The sequence below is a fragment of the Gavia stellata genome, chromosome 11, assembly GCF_030936135.1.
Source record: "Gavia stellata isolate bGavSte3 chromosome 11, bGavSte3.hap2, whole genome shotgun sequence".
Lineage (NCBI taxonomy): Eukaryota > Metazoa > Chordata > Aves > Gaviiformes > Gaviidae > Gavia > Gavia stellata.
Window position 1 is genome coordinate 11,987,508 of NC_082604.1, and position 17,260 is coordinate 12,004,767.

Sequence of the window (17,260 nt, forward strand, 5' to 3'; positions counted from 1 at the left end):
CTGGGTCTGTTGCACTGCCTACGTACAAGAAACAACTCTTTTTCCCTGCTGAAGACCTCTTCCCCAGGTCTGCATGGCTTGCTTTTTTTTTCCTCCCCCTAATGGACTATATGTCTGCCTGATATTTTGCCTGGAGTCCTCTGTGCTGTATCTACACTAGCAAATAATTTCATGTGGTAAGAGTGGATCAAAGCAATTGGTGCTGATGCTTTTATAGCTGCGTTATATATATTTTTAGGTTTTTACTTCGGCCTAGACTTGGTCCAGACAGCCGTGCCACAAGTGGTTCAAATCCATGTGAAGAACGACTGGAAGCTTTGCCTTCCCAGTGGGGGTACAAGCACATCTGATACACACTTGTGCAGCTTCTAGTTGAGATTCCTTTAAAAGAAATCTGTATTGCGTGCTGCAAACACAGCCGATGCATGGAAATGGAGACAAGTTGATTCAGAACTGCACTGCATTGCTGAACCAAAATGCTCAAGTAGGTGTAGCCTCTGGATACTAATTCTGCTCCACCAATCCTATTGCTTTAAACTTCCCATAGCCACTTTGAACTCTGCATCAAAGGCAGAGGAAAAGCTATTACTAAAGGACTCATAAACTGTGAAAATAGCTTCCTTTTCAAACAGTGAAGATTTCAAATAGGTAGATTTCTAAATGTATCTTCTTAAAAGCAGGTTGCGTTCGAAGGAAGAGGAAGGTTAGTGGGGGAGAGTCAGTATGAAAGAACAGACACTATGATAATTATCCATCTAATTGCTACCATACACAGGAAAGTACATACTTTCTCACTTCAAGCAGAGCTTTGTCAAAAACCAAAACAGAGCACTGCCTAGAATAAAACGAACTACAAAAAGGTTTCTAACACTAGCACCTGCACTCTTTCTAGCACTCTGAGATAATGGGGTGCTGCAATGCTCCAAGTGATTGGTAGTTTAGATACAATTAAAGTAATAGATACGATGAAGAAGTATAGCTAAAAATAGGCAATGCCTTGAGAGAGAGAGCCTTGCTCTTAACCTCATAGCATCCATAGCAATCCTCTACACTTGCACTGCACTCGCATACTGGGCTTACACTTTGCTTTAACCAAAACAAGTTGCAGGTTTCTCAAAAAAAGAAGTACAGCTGGAAGGAGAGTGTGGTAAGCTGTGGTATAAACTCCATGAAATGAAAAATAAAATGAAATTTTATTCTTTTCTCTATTTAAATTCTACCAGAGAAGTCTTGAACTAAAGGAGGTGAGGGGTGATTTTAATTACTATTTTATTTCCTCCACTAAAAATTTTTTATTACTTGTGGCTCCGGACTGTAAACACAAAGCTGAACTTCAAGCTCTCAGAAGTGTGGTCTTGTTTCCAGGTATGCAAAGCATTAGTTATGCAAACAAGCATAGCAAAAAACTACAGGTCAAATTCTGCTATTTTCTCTTTTACACTAACACTGATTTTTATTTATTTTTTTATTTTAATTGAGATATCAGCCAGTGCTAAATGAAAGTTCAAACTTTGTCTATCTTGCCTGTCTTGACTATGGAAGACTTAAAGTAGAGGAAAAACTTGCTTGTCTGTGCAGTATTAGATTTGAATCTCAGAACCATAGTATTGTCATATTCAATGTAAGTTTGCTCCAGAAATCAGCACTGTGATATATGATGGGGTGATTTTATGCCATTAGAAACCTGTAGTCAGAAATTAACCTGTTTATTTCTTTAAAAGTGCTTCTCTTCTTATCTTCTTCCTTTATCAAAATAATTTTTACTGGGAAATTAAAAGAAAGACCAAAGCAATGTGCTGATTTGCTCTTTTGTCACTTACCTATTTAGTAGGGAACTGGAAACCGTGTGTTTCCCATCAGAAGCTTCTGGAGGCTTTTCTTTGCTTTGATGCTGTTTTCCAGAAGGGTCACATGAAGTTAAGGACTCTGAGTCTTTATCTGGCTCATCTCGTTGATCAGTTTCTATCTGAATTAAAGGCACTTCCCTGTGCTGACCTGCAGGGAGGCATCCAGGGCTCTTCATATGCTCTTTTTTCTCATCCAAATTTACTTCATCCCTTTTGGGTTTTGATTGAATCTGAGTTGCGCTTTGGGGATGTTTGCTTTCCAGCACGTGTTCTCGGTTTGTATAATCAAAGGAATCCTGTTGGACAACAATTAAATTTTTACCACTTTCAACAATGTTTGCAGCCAGTCTGTTTGCATATTGTTCCACATGTGGTGGGGAATCACTGTGAAACTGGTCTGCCTCTGCAGCCTCTGCCTCATCTGCTATGATTTTGTTCTTGCGCATTAGAGATTCAATAGAACTTGCCCATGTCTCGTGAATCAACATATCTGTTATCTGGTCAGTCTTGCATCTTTGGTAAAGGCATGAGTCAGACTTGCAAAGACCTGAAGAAGCCACGGTGCTGACTGGCTGTACACTTAAGGAATCTTGGTGATGGTGGGCAAATCCATCTAATGAATTTGCCTTAACTGGGACATTAACTGTTAGCCTGGAGCCTGATGATCTGCTGTCAGGCATTGATGATTGCCTAAAGCAAAAAGGTGACCGTAGAGAGGGTGGTAGCAAACTGCCACACCAGTCCTTTGAATTTCGAGGGGAAGATACATTATCTTTATTTTCCTTTTCTATTTCTCTTAGCATATACCGATAAAATTCCTCTGTTATGCTTTCTGTGCTGGACTGTTTGGATGGGCAGCTTGGCCTTACATTGAGATGACCATTTTTCTTGGCTACCTGTTGCAAAGCAGAAGTTACGATGTTGCTCGCATTTTTTCCTGCATAGTAATCCAGTAATAAATCAAAACATCTTCCTTCATTTTCCATCTGGTTCACCATGAATCTTGAAAATTCATCTGTAATGCTTTCACAACTAGACTGCTTTGAGACAGAACTTGTCTGGCTCACAGGCTGACCAAAGGTGTTCATTAGGCCTAGGGTATTGAAAGAGGATTTGGAATCCGGGTCCTCCTCTGGTATGCTCTCACAGCTTGATGCCTTGGCTCGGCTCCATCTTTCACAGTGCAGCCTGTTCCTGGGATGGTTTGGACCTTGCCAGATGCTATCAACCACGGAGAGTTCAGTGAGGTTCATGATCTTGGCAGCCACTTCATTTGCAAAGATATTGACTGAATCTGGTGTGTCCTCAAGGTTTATAGATTCATCTACTACCCGATTCATCAATCTCTCCTTTAGCTCAGGATGCTCATCTGTTTTTCTTTTGATCTCACTAAGTCTAGGTGCCCTGTGCTTCCGAACAACTGAACCATTAGCATGGGTTTCCTTTTTCCTTTTCATGGTTCTGCATGATAAACCTTGGGTCACCAGATATTCATTGCCTCTCTTCCATGCACAGAACCAGGGTTGCTTTCCATTTGAATTTTCAAGACAAATGGCAGCTATTTCTGTTGCCATAGACACAACTGTTTCTGCCAATTCTTCTGCAAAATCTGTTATGCAATATTTGTCCCTTGAATGTTTCACCTGTAGCACAGGCTGAGAAGGAAGCAAGACATGATTGCCTAATAAAGACAAGCTAACCTGAACATCATTATTTAGCACAGCATCACACTTACGCTTGGCCTGGTTTTCTGCATTCATGGTGGCACTGGAAGACAGCTGTTCTTGAACACCATGCCTGCATTCATTGTTTGCAAAGGTATTTTCTCTGTCTGAAAATGATCTGTAGTCTTTCTTCTTCTGATGATTGTTACTCTGATTTGGGGATTTGTAACAGTCTCGTGCAGTTCTTTTCAGGTATCTTTTCTTGGGAGATGTTTTTGCAACAAGTGCGTTCTGCCCTGTAGCTCTACTTGTTGGTTCTGAATTCAGTGTGGCACTTTCCTTGCTATTTACATCTTTCATATTACTTTTCCTAGTGTTTGTGACATTTCCAAGATCTTTGCTAGCACTAGTGCTGTAGGATGTACCAAATGGCTTAACAGCAGAGTGATCAAGGGGGCTGTGTGAAGTTTCACGTGCTGTTACCTGTGTTGACCATCCTTCCGCTCTTGCTACTTTCTCTGCTTTTGTGCCCTCGGAAAAGAGAGGTGAACACTCTTCAACTTGTCTTATGTCATTCATCTTCTTGCAAGTGAAATATATTACGTTAAAAAGCAACTTGTTTGCAGTCTCCACAAAAATGTCTTGTGTACTTGAGTTGTTTTCTGAATGGGGGTGTAGCTGTTTCTTCTTCCTAACTTCTTCAATAGAATGTCGTAGAATAATATTGGATAAGTTTTGCGCAAGTTCATCCCTGATTACTTCATCAGTGTGGGGAATCCGTGGCCTTGCTGCTGTTTCAATAATTTTTCCATTTATGGATTCCATAAAATGCCCTACATTTTTGTATGTGTTGGGTTTTGTCAAAATTATTGATGCCTCTTTGAGAAGCGCCTCTGCAATGCTATCATTTAGCTTCTCCATGCTGCTTCCTATAGCTATGCTACAATGAAGAGTAATGGCTGCAGAAGTCTGAGCAGCAGACAGAAGTCCACTTGATGTTGCAGGGTACTTATCTTCCTTCGTTTCCCCCAGACCGCAGACGGCTACAGCACTTGCTACTTGAGTCATTCCACACAGTGCAGATGGAAATGAATATTCTGTGCCAGCACAGTCATCAAGTAGCTGTGAAGATGCTGTGTGTAGCTCTTCATTATTAACCACTCTGCTTTTAGAGTCTGTGGCTTCTTGATCCCATCTCAATTTTTCTGCAGCCTGGGGACTAGAAATAGTTCCAATAACAGTGGCTGCACAAGCCAGAGCCACTTCCAGTGCGCTCTGGCCGTGTCCGTTTGAATGTTCTTCCTCAAAGTAATCCGAAACTTCAGCAGAACTTTCTGATTCAGTCCAGTGGCACAGGTTAGGGAAGGCAGACTCTGGCCAGTCAGATATATTCTCAGAACTGTCTGGACTTTGCACTATGACGATCTTTGGAAGTTCATTCCACGATCGGGAAGCAGGTACATTTTCTGACTTACAGGAGCTTCCTACAGAGATGCTGACTGCAGCCTCCTCACTAAAAGTGGGTTGAGACTGTGACAGTCTAATGAACGCATCTTGCAGAACAGATTCTGCTAAATTTGTGGCATACTGACCTGTAGTCGCCTGCTCGTTTTGCAAGGGAGGATCAGTTTTCCTGGTACGTGCACAATCCTCTTCGTCTGTCTTACTGTCGTGTTTCACTGTTGGGTCACACAGAGGCCCCAGCTCCTCTTTAGCCATTTTGGTTAAAGATACATCTTCTAACACATGCGCTGAGCAGGAATTTTCAACCTCACTAGTCAAAGTAGTAGTACTAAAGGATGAAGTAGCTCTTCCAGCTAATTCCTTCTGCCACAGTATTACCTGGTCTGACTTATCTTCAGCTTGGAAGATGCCATCTTCAGCCACAACACTCACAGCTTCAGAGACTCTAGTAGCTGCATTATCTTTATTAATGCAGTTCCCTTCAAGAATGAAAGGCAACCTGGCTTTTCTGTAGTGGAGATTTTCAAATCCCTTTCCTTTATTTTTTTTGACATCTGAAGATGCTTCTGAAACACTTAATTTTTCATTACCTATTAAAAGAAAAATAAGAAATTTGTTTTTGCAGAGTACCCTGTAACTTTAAGAAAAGGGCTGCACAACTGTGTAACACATTACTGTTCTGTAAAACTACTGCACAACCATGTATCCTTGTCTTTGAACAACAATTTAAAAATATGAATGGCTGTCCATTTTCTAAATTACAGATAAATATATGCATGAATTAACGTCAAGTGCAATTGCTGTGAGCATTGCCATGGCTATTTTGCAGTACACACAATAGCAGAATTATGCTCCGTCCCGTTGCTTTTACCAGTTTTGTATTCGTCAGCCTCGTTGTCATCCTCGAGGTGCTCAGATGCTGTGAGGAAATCTTCTTCTATTGAGGACACTGAGCAGTTTGTGTCATCCTCAGGCTTTAAGACACGAGCTTCTATCTGCAGCTGTCTCTCCTGAACGAGCTCAAGTCCAATCAGAAACTTGTTTATTTCAAAAATGATGCAGCTTGCACTGTTTTTTCTGTCCCCCCTCGCACACTGAACCAAGCAGACATCTGCCAGCCAAGGACACTAGAGGGGAAAAGAATCTCAAATAGTTATTTAATTAAAAAATAAGTTTTATTTTAAGCTTCCCTCTCTATAAATATCTCAGGAATGTTCTGTTGCAAAGCTGCAATACAATTTGTCATTTAGATGTTTGTAACACAGTGTGCAGTTACATATATGCCAAAATAAGACTACTTGGACTGACAGCTTTTATTATACAAGTGTTTTAGTAGAGAACCTAGCTGTATCACAGGGGCTTTTTTATTTTGTTGAAATTACCAAGCTGTTTGTTTTCAATCAACTTATTGTTTTAATGACAGGGACTTACTTGCTTTTAGCCACGTCAGAGTTAGCCATCTGACATACTGTTATTAATGGCCTCACACCACCCAGTATTACCTGTCTCTTGAGGGAATTGTTTGTGGGCATGAATTCCTTTTCAGGATAATTTCTGTAGCAAAGCTTGTTTGAAGGCAGCCCTGTAAATACTGGCTGGCGAGGTTGTTTAGAGCAGGTCACCTCTAGGTGTTCCTACAGACTGTTTTAAAATAGTGGTTTATTTTGTTTCTTTGCTCTTCTTCCTCTCATTCCTTATTTGCCCAAAGCCCCATTATTTCAGACCAATAAAACCTCCCACTGGGAGTGGGGCTCCACTGCGCACTGTGCTGAGCCTTTATATAGAACTGTCTTACCCAGAGAAGCTGTGCAATTAAGTTGAAAGTTGGACAGAAACTGAGAGAAGGGAACTCTTGTTATCCTCATTTTATTGATATTAAAACTGTTGGATATTTATACAACCACAGAGCTAAGTTGATATCTCTGCATGGCACTGCATTTGTGGTATGGATGTACTCTGAAGCAAAGCCAAGCTTTTGCAGCTTGTGATCTTGTGCTTTAACTCCAGGCCCCAGCAAGGAGCCAGCTTGAGTGGAACCAACTCTGGATCAAGGCGGTAGATTTTAAGCTGTGCAAAAGATGCCCTGGACTCCCTGTGCATTTGCACAGTATCTAGCATAATGTAACCCATCTTTAGATCTTTTGTCTTTTGAGTGTGAATGCAAAGCAAATACCTAGTAATAAAGGGAGGGGGATGAGTATTATGTTAGACTAGCATGTTATATTAGCCCGCTCTTCCTTTCCACCTAAAAAATGTGTCTGAACAGAAACACAGATAAATTAGTGTGTTAAAACAGAAAAGATAGATTTTTTGAACTAGCTGCTAAGAAATTCTTGCTGAATCAGACTTGACCATACACTGTATTGTGAAAAATGTTATTAAAAACACATGCACAGAATCACAGAATCACTAAGGTTGGAAAAGACCTGTAAGATCATCAAGTCCAACCATAAAAAAAACCAAACAAAAAACAAACAAAAAACCCCCAAACAAACAAAAAAACCCCACCCACAAACCACAAAACACACCACAACCCACACCAAAACCACCACACCCACACCACACAGCACCATGCCCATCAGGCCACATCCCACAATGACATATCCACATGCTCCTTGAATACCTCCAGTGATGGTGACTCCACCACTTCCCTGGGCAGCCTGTTCCAGTGTTTCACCACTCTCTCAGTAAAGAAATTTTTCCTAATATCCAGTCTGAACCTCCCCTGGCGCAACTTGAGGCCATTTCCTCTTGTCCTATCACTTGTCACTTGGGAGAAGAGACCAACACCCACCTCACCACAACCCCCTTTCAGGTAGTTGTAGAGAGCGATAAGGTCTCCCCTCAGCCTCCTCTTCTCCAGACTGAACAACCCCAGTTCCCTCAGCCGCTCCTCATCAGACTTGTGCTCCAGACCCCTCACCAGCTTCATCGCCCTTCTCTGGACACACTCCAGCACCTCAATGTCCTTCTGGTAGTGAGGGGCCCAAAACTGAACACAGTATTCGAGGTGCGGCCTCACCAGTGCCGAGTACAGGGGCACGATCACCTCCCTACTCCTGCTGGCCACACCATTTCTGATACAGGCCAGGATACTGTTGGCCTTCTTGGCCACCTGGGCACACTGCTGGCTCATATTCAGCCGGCTGTCAATCAACACCCCCAGGTCCTTTTCTGCAGGGCAGCTTTCCAGCCACTCATCCCTGAGTCTGTAGCGTTGCATGGGGTTGTTGTGGCCAAAGTGTAGAACTCAGCACTTGGCCTTATTGAACTTCATCCAATTGGCCTCGGCCCATCGATCCAGCCTGTGCAGATCCCTCTGCAGAGCCTTCTGACCCTCGAGCAGATCAACACTTCTGCCCAACTTGGTGTCATCTGCAAACTTGCTGAGGGTGCACTCGATCCCCTCATCCAGATCATCAGTAAAGATATTAAACAAGACCGGCCCCGGCACTGAGCCCTGGGGGACTCCGCTTGTGACCGGCCGCCAACTGGATTTCACCCCATTCACCACAACTCTCTGGGCAGCCTTAGATCAAACATTCCCCTGCTGTTTCTCCAGTCCGCAGTTTGCAGGGTTGTACTTGTGAAAAGGGCTGAGGGGGAGCAGAATAAAAAAACTTGTATGAAAACTATGTGAGTCTCCTTACAAATGAAATTCTCTGGAAAACAAAACAAATGTAAGGATGAACATAGCATGTGCTCATTTGGCCAATAAATCTCACCTGGTCTCAACGCAAAGCTTTGCTCATCTTACAAGACATAAATTTAGGTTAGTTCTCATCTGTCTCTTGTCTGCGCTCTCTCTGAGAAGGCTGCCAGCCTCAGTGGCTGCAGTCTTTTGGAGATGGGGGTGACCTGGGTACTTAAGTCATCTTGTTCAGGCCTCAAAACACCCTTGTGTGTACTGCAGCGGCTTCTCCCCAGGGAAGTGGGGTTTGGAGCTCCACTGTTCCCACCACAGGCTTGTGCTCTTATTTTTTTAAGTCTTTCTAAATTCAGCCATTAGTCATATTGGCAAGAAAGCTCAATAACCAGGTAATTACTCTCTTTAAAGGTTAGCTTATTGGTATAACATAAAATTCAATGATCTTTGCAATACAGCTCTTCCAGCGCCTGCTTCATGAAGACTTTTGTACAAAAGTTAATTTCAGTGAAAAAAAGTTTTCTGCTTTTTTATTCTGCAGCAGACAAAACTGGAGGTACCTGTTCATATTTTAAGTTTGCCAAGACAGTTTTGTACTCCAGGATAACTCTGCAGTTTTAATGAAGCTGTTCCCAATTCATGCTTGGCCAAATGAGATCAGAATCAGGCTGAAAAATACTGAAGTATTTTTCATTCTCTTTCTTTACACAGACATGAACAGGCATAAAGTATGATAAAAATGGAAAGGAAGAAAAAGCTTTTTATTACAATACGGAGTTAAGCTTCTGGAACTTATGTATTAAAATGCCTTTAAGTAAAAGTTACCATTTGCTTCCTTTCTCTATGTGGTGCCAGTAAGAGGAATTCTTGGCCTCCAGATCACAGATAAGGAACATTTCATTGGCAATGATGGGAGTGAAGGGGTTAGCATGAGAACTTTGCCTTTAGCTTCTTTAAATGTTAAGTTTTAATTAATGCATTAATTACTTTTTAAGTTGAAAGAAGCTAAATGAGGTATCAGCCCTGACATGGTTAATGTAGCTTGGTATTTTCCATTGTCACATTCAAGCTTACAGTAGCCTCTAGGATCTTCAAGTCCTATCGCCAGCTCTTTTCCGAGGCTCATGCGTGGGAGAAGATGGATTGGGAACAAAAGTGGGAAGTAGCAAGACTTCACTTGAAAAGGAGTCTGTAAGAGCTCTGCCCTGATCTAGCTACGTGCACAGAAAAAGTGTTACATCTTTCCTTTCCCCACTCTGTGTTGCCCTTCTGACTCCTGCTACTCTTGAAATCTGGGCTTATGAATCATCTCTGCCACCAATGCCTGCCTTCCCTGAAGGATCAACCACTAATATGGCTTAAAGTATTATCAGCTGCAACCCAGACATCCACAGGATCTAGAGGGAATAGCAGGATCTCTCTCCTATCTTTGTGTCACATCCCCCCCGCCACACACACTTAACAGACTTTCGTTAGACAGATTCATTTTTTATGTTTGCAAACTCCCACTCATCTCTTAAACTGGTGCAAGGTCTTTGCTTTCAGCTTCCTTTTTTCCATTTTCCAAATTCCATCCTTCACAGGTGTGATGGGATCTTAAAGATGAGTTTGATTCCTACCTGGGGAACTTCATAATCGGCATGAAGGTTTCCTGATGCTAATCCACTCAGAAGGACTATTTCATTTTCCTTTGGTGGCTGTACATTCATTGAACTGATGAGTTTGGGGAGATTTGGAGAGACGCTGATCAACCTCTGTAGTATGAAAGATAGATTTTGCTCTCAGGTAATGAAGTCTGAGTTGCATAGTTTTATTGATAAATATCAAAATGAAATACCACTTATAGGCATTCCTTTAGGCAGCTTACTTGAACTTACTACTTTGAGTCAATTAAAAATAGAATTGGCAACATTAAAATGCATACTCTTTCTTTTGAGCCACCAGGCAAGACATTAGTGACAGTACAAACTTCTGCATAACTGTCCAGCAGGACAATCTGTCGTCCCTTACACTGTCATGTGCTAAACAGCTTGATTGTATTTGTGCATCTAAATGCTTGGCATTCCTATTACAAGTGAGTTCCTAAGAGACTGAGGACACTGTGTCTGTTATTGTCTAAAGCAGAAAAGATTCAGTAAGTATGGTAATGAGAACAGGGCAAATCTTCCAGTTTCCTGACAAGCAAGACACCAAAGGGAAAGTTAGCTGGAAATTGCTGATCAAATAGATGCAATACTAAACCTGGAATAACGGAAGTATTTAATACACAGATGAAATACGCATTTCTTTGCTGTTCCACTGGACACCTTCATGACCTTTCATTTGTGATGATACAATAATTTTCTACCTGTTATGTATTTGCTAGAGCCAAAAGTGGTAATAGTCACAACATCAGTGATGCTATGTAACATAGGAGATTTGTATCGCGATACTGCTTGGAGTCCCCAGTGATGTGCAGGAGACATCTGTGCTCATTCGTGTACAAAGGCCAGACCAAAAGGACAATACCTACTCTAAGAGTGCTTGCAATTCTTTTCTGCCAAGGATCTCGGTGTGCTTGCTTTATGAACAGGGAATCAGGGATGACCCCTTGCAGAGGGAGTAAATACCACCTCCATGTTATGCACTAACACAGCCCATGAAAGGGCAAAGCCGTTAAGGGAATGCAGATCTCAGGCACCCAGCTGTATGCTTTAGTTACTATGCAATTCAACGATACTTCACTTTTTCCTTTTCATCTTCAAAATAACAAGCTTGCAGTACTGTTATTAGTACTGAATTAGATATAATAAAACTTTTTGGCTTAGCAAATCTAATTCAATTTGGGGGAACAATTCACTTTTCAGTAGACTGATCTTCAGAAGAGGCTGAGTATTTATATTTGACGTAACTAAATTCAGTGCTTCAATTCAGTGTGACATTTCAGTGTAGTACAAAAAAGTTCTCATCCTTTTTTCAAATTATAACCTTTCTGTTATCACACACATTTCTCTACATATCTCTGTTTTTTTACTGCCTAAATTGCCACATTTTATCAGATTTCTTAGGTAGGAAATCATGGCATTTTGCATATCCTTTACTTCAGTTCCTTACCTTTTGTTCAGAATAAAAAAGGAAAAGTCTGGAAAGATGATTCTTTTACACCAAAAAACCCCCAGTTTAACCCATTCCAAAGTTCAAAGGGTAATGCAAAATCCTAACAGCAGCTATTAGTAAATAGTTATATATTTCATATGAACAACAGCTATGCTAACATCTTTAAAATTCTTCTATGAAATGTTTTTACCACATCAGTGTGTTGTATAAAAATCCACTCCACTCAAAGTTAGTTTACACAAACTGCATATTATACACAAAAATTGTGATGAGTGAGTTTCCTCTTAGAGAAGAATATACAGTGCCTGTGCCAGCAGTGAATTTCTATTATCTACACTGAAAACTAAAAGAAAAGTATCATCTGCCAGTCATGGCTAATAAACGTGTTAACTGCACCAGAAAATACCCTTCTAAAATGTGGCCAAATGTTGCGGTCTCTCTGTCACCAGTCTCCCCACACGCCAGGCAGGGAGTGCCAGTTGTGGGCACGTTGGGGTGCAGCACTTCAGGGAGCCGCGCGGGCTCTGCTGTGAAGGAAGAGCTTAGAGCTATGCGAAGCGCATGGGTGGTGAATGCACCGCTGCCGTAGGGCTGATAGGTAAAAATCATGCAGCTGCTTTCAGAGGTGATTTGTGCTTGTGAGGGAGTAATCTAATCTCCAGGCATTGTAAAGGGTAGCTGCATAAAACTAGTTTAAGTTGGCTTTTACAGATATCTAGCTCTAAGATTGAGGGAGAAACTTCTGGTATTTCCTTATGACTTGCTTTAGCTTTTGTTCCTTAACAAACACTGTAAACAACAATAAAACCATTGCTTATTAGAAAACAACCAGTGCTTCTGTGGAAGTTAAACCTCTCAAGCTGTTCTGCACAGTTAACCTGCTGATTCAACTGAAAAATAATTTTGCTGCAAGAAGACATATTTATTTTTGACATCTGAATTTTCACAGATCCAGGATGCAGAAAACAGCATAGAAAAACAGTTCCTGCTAATGAATGACTTGCAGGAGACAACAAGGTCCCAGCATTGGTTGTCCTCCCATGGGCTAAAATTGGTTTCAGCAAACTAACCCTAATGCTTTAATGGTTTAAAATGTGACTTTCTCAGATGTGAGGGTTTTTTGGAATGCTATGTATTTTAAATAGCATATCATGATGTAGTCTGTGTTAGTGTTTGTAAAATAACCAAGCTTTTTTCTCTTTTTATTTTTTATAAGATCCCCTTTTTTTCTACCCTCCAAACTTTCAGTTAAGTAGGTAAAACACACCTTTGATTCTATCTAGACCCCTTCTCAAGACCACATAATCAAATTATCTGGAGCTTGACTGAGTAAGACTGGTCAGCTGAACAAGACCTAAATGAGCAGAAGATTCTCAAAGGCTTTTTGGCAGTAGAGAGACATCAGAAATTATTTTTATGTCGTATTGTGTCAAATTAAAAAATTGGATGTATGACATATCAGTGTTCACTTCTCCGATAAAACCAAGGCTGAGCAAGAAGTCCACGCACATGATAACTGCTGTGAATTCACAGGCTGCAACAGTCTGTTAGACATTTCTGGGATGGGAGTAAGAAAAGCTATAAAATATGGCCTGCTGTTCAGATAATCTGATTCATGATGCATTGCTCTCTGTAACAGTTAAAAATCTAGGGCTGGCTTTGATTTGTCCATAGAATTTTGATCTGGGTTTTTTTTGTAGAGTCCTGGTGTACCTGACTAGACACTGTGTGTTATTAAGACATCAACTGTTACCTGTTTCACTTGCTCATCACTGCAATCATCTCTGTTTGCATCTAAATTCACAAAACAAACCTGTAATAAGAGACAAAAAAAAGAAACAGTAGCTTATAAAGTCATATTAGAATGGCAGCAACCCTTTTAAAGTCAATATATGTTCCTTTTCAAGCCTTGTAGTTGAATATGTGAAGCCTTTTCCTAGTACAAGACAGGTTGAAAAGTTAGCAAAGAGAATAGCAGAGTAGATATTAAGAAACAAGAAAAAAAGGAACAAAAGTAAGAGTCTTAACTTTATCTGCTCTGACAATTAGCTTGTCTGATGAATGGGCAAATGTTGCCAATAAACTGCAATACAGAGGATATTAGAAAAGATAGAGGAAATGTTACAAATGCACTTGATTGTATATCAGATAAACTCTTCATGTCTTGCTTTTCCGATGATTTCTTCTTTTCAGGCACTTGTTGCTAAATGTTTCGTAAGTGAAAGTATTGATATATGTACAAACTGTGAGTTGCTTTTAGAATTTTCTCCACATCACATAAATATTGTAGTATTTTTCCTAACTTTCCAAACTTCCTAAGTAGAAGTTTAAGACTTCATAGAAATAATTTTTTTAAATGTGGTTCACAAGCCCATATGCAACCAGAAGTTTTCTGCAGTGCTAACCGGGCACTACAATACGTGGCAGAACAGCTTACTGTCTAGTTAGTATGCATGCAATTCACTGGAAAGTACTGCTTTTAACAACAAGGTCTTTTGCCCCTTCTTTGATCATTATGAATTTCAGCAACCATTTAATGGTAGTGAGATTGACTTAAACAGAAACTTCAGATCTAAAGACCATTTCATTTCTGAAGACAGTTTTTTTTACATGACTGGAAGACCATTTTCTAATTTTCAGAAATAAGAAAATCTCTCCTCCAGCTTTATTTCTGAGTTAGAAGCAGAGACTCCAAAGCTAGGCTGACTGTCCTACTTCTGAGTGCTGCGGACATCTCTTTAGAAGTTCGTGAGAGTTTGGTGTTATCTTGATTTAAACCAAAACCTGGCACAGATTCAGGGCTGAGTTGAAGCCAACACCTGATTCCAAATAAATTGCCGATCCAGAATTTACCTTCTAACAGCTGCGTGATTTCTTTTACTATTTGCTGGAAAATAAAAAAAAAAAAAGTTCTTTCCCTAATTCTATGTAAATTTCCTCTAGAAAAATAAAATGGTCTAAATTATCCCCTTCAACAGTATTCTTCTTAGGTGTCCCAGCTCCTGTTGTGTGCCTGCTCTTACCCCAAAACAACACTGATTTCAGTTTATATATGCACATACCATATGTACAGATTATGACCATCTGCAGTAACAGCCAGTACAGCAGATGGAAAGATCCAGCCAGACCTCCATTGTAAACCAAAAAAAAACCTCACTGAAAAAGAAAGCTTTTTGCTCTTTTAAATAGTTTAATGGCATCTTTATATGAACTTAAAAACATATTTTCCAACATTATTACAATTTTAGGAAAAATATTTCTCTGCCTGACAATGTCAACAATCAGGATATGCCACTGTCATCTGCATTTTATAGCTGGCTAACTTTTAAGAAATACAAAAATTTTTAAGCTATAAAGTATTAAAAATACCCTCTAGCAATATAATGTGGCAGTTATGTAATGTCCTAAAGATGTTACAGTTAATTACGCAGACAAAAATTTGTCTTACTTTCCACTAGGATTTTACATGTAGGCATTTTACAGATCAGCAATATGTAGTTAATTACATAGGTAATTATTACAGTTATTACTGTTATTACAAAGTAATAGGTAGTTATTACAAAGTATTAGAAAATTACGCTCTTGATTTGCACATGTACTAGACCATTGCCCGCGGTGATATGTGGTGATGAGTCCACAGGTGCACAGAGGTGCGTTTTCTTAGGCAACCATTAATTTGGCCACCAGGGTAGGAGCGCTGGAAGGTATGGGTCCGGTTTCTAGTCTTCTCAAGCGTGTTCACTACTGTCCTGAAGGTAGGGCTGTTACTTAGGAGCTTTGTTTCCAAGCCCCCATGCCAGAGCGGTGAGGTCTGGTTTTGTACTATATTCAGTGTGAAAGCTTCGTGAAAAAGCTGCGTAGGAGCAGTCGTGTCTGCGCGTACACTCCAGCCAAACACTTGACTCTCTGGTAAACCTTGTTTTGTCATTTGCTACCTACGGGTTGGTACAATGGTATATGTCTTTGCTGTGTTGTACACTGGTACTCCTACCAGTGACACCAACTACCATCCTAAAGCTATGTCCTTTCCAAGCAGCCAAAAAAATCATCATCCGTATATCATGTGGCGTGGATGGCATATAACTCATTAATGCCTCAGTAGAAGAAATAACAGTACAAGCAGGAATATCTATTGTTTGAAGTTATATTCTCTTTTTTTTTTTATTTTCAGAACCCAATGAACTTATAGTATAAAGCCTATGGCAATACTGAATCCAGTTTCCAAATACACTTGTGAAATTCCATTGACGTTGATTTATTACACTGCTAATGCAGTCTCTTAGCGTTTTCCTGTTCTATGGATTTTGCAGTTTTAATTATAGGCAATTTTAACACAAAAAAAGTTTTGCACTGGTGAAAAACACTGAAGAACTAACTCACTTTTTCTGTTTTGCTGTTTGCTTTGAGATTAGCCCTGCTTTGAGCAGGAGGTGTGGGACTAGTTGGCTACTGTAATCATAAATTAACTCTATAGCTCCATCCTGACAAGTTCTGCACTACTGCTACCTTCTAGGAAGTTCACTGTGAGGGTATTTTTCTTGGAGATACTTCACTAGAGGTGCTCAAAGAGGAAAAGATCCATCTGAAAAATCTCTCGTTTTCTGTTTACGTAATACAAAATTTAGGCTCTCACTAGCTTGCATTGCTTGATGAACTTCTAGTAATTATCAAAACAAGGCAAAACAACACTACAGAATAATTAATAATCTGTAGGAAAGAAATATTGCATAGATGATGAAGAAAGAGCCAAGGTCAGGTCAGCATTTGTTAACCTCAGTTTAATTCTGACTTTTTTCCTTTGTATCAGATGCAGGTTAATGTATTTTAATTTAGTTTAACTAGAGCCTAACCTTGTCCTAATCATAGTATCTTTAAATGTCAGTCCTTTACACCTCACATCCTTGTCTTTCCACAAACATCTTTTCACCTACAAAATGTGTCTGCTCTCCACTTATACTGAGCTACTGTCTGGAAACCATGCAGAAACATCAAGATATTACCTTTTTTTCTGGCTTAGGAAATATTTATTTGGGGGCAGAAAACAACAAAAATTAAATGGTGTTACACAATACAAAAAGGGAAAAAACCACCACCCAAATTCTGGCTTTGCATTGTGAGATAGTCACCCATGACTTCCCAGTTAGATGCTAGTATCTCCTTTTGGTTCAGTAGTGTTTCCAGTGTAGAAAGTTGCTTTGCTCAAGTGAGAAGTCTTATGAGGAGCGGCTGAGCGAGCTGGGGTTGTTTAGCCTGGAGAAGAGGAGGCTGAGGGGAGACCTCATCGCTCTCTACAACTACCTGAAAGGGGGTTGCAGAGAGGTGGGTGTTGGTCTCTTCTCCCAAGTGAATAGTGACAGGACAAGAGGAAATGGCCTCAAGTTGCGACAGGGGAGGTTCAGGCTAGACATTAGGAAAAAGTTCTTCACTGAGAGAGTGGTGAAACACTGGAATAGGCTGCCCAGGGAGGTGGTAGAGTCACCCTCCCTGGAGGTATTCAAGGAGCGTGTGGATGTGGCATTGTGGGATGTAGCTTGATGGACATG

The 17,260-nt window shown here is 40.4% G+C and overlaps 1 protein-coding gene across 1 annotated transcript in view; it reads right to left on the reverse strand.

The window, feature by feature from the left end:
* SPHKAP (SPHK1 interactor, AKAP domain containing) overlaps positions 1 to 17,260 on the reverse strand; it is a 53,636-nt gene that overhangs the window by 8,850 nt on the left and 27,526 nt on the right. The window contains exons 3-6 of the mRNA XM_059822893.1: positions 13,471 to 13,530; positions 10,241 to 10,375; positions 5,847 to 6,102; positions 1,821 to 5,565 (exon numbers count right to left, since the gene is read on the reverse strand). Of these exons, the coding sequence (XP_059678876.1) occupies positions 1,821 to 5,565; positions 5,847 to 6,102; positions 10,241 to 10,375; positions 13,471 to 13,530 (4,196 nt within the window). The remainder of the gene's footprint in view (positions 1 to 1,820; positions 5,566 to 5,846; positions 6,103 to 10,240; positions 10,376 to 13,470; positions 13,531 to 17,260) is intronic.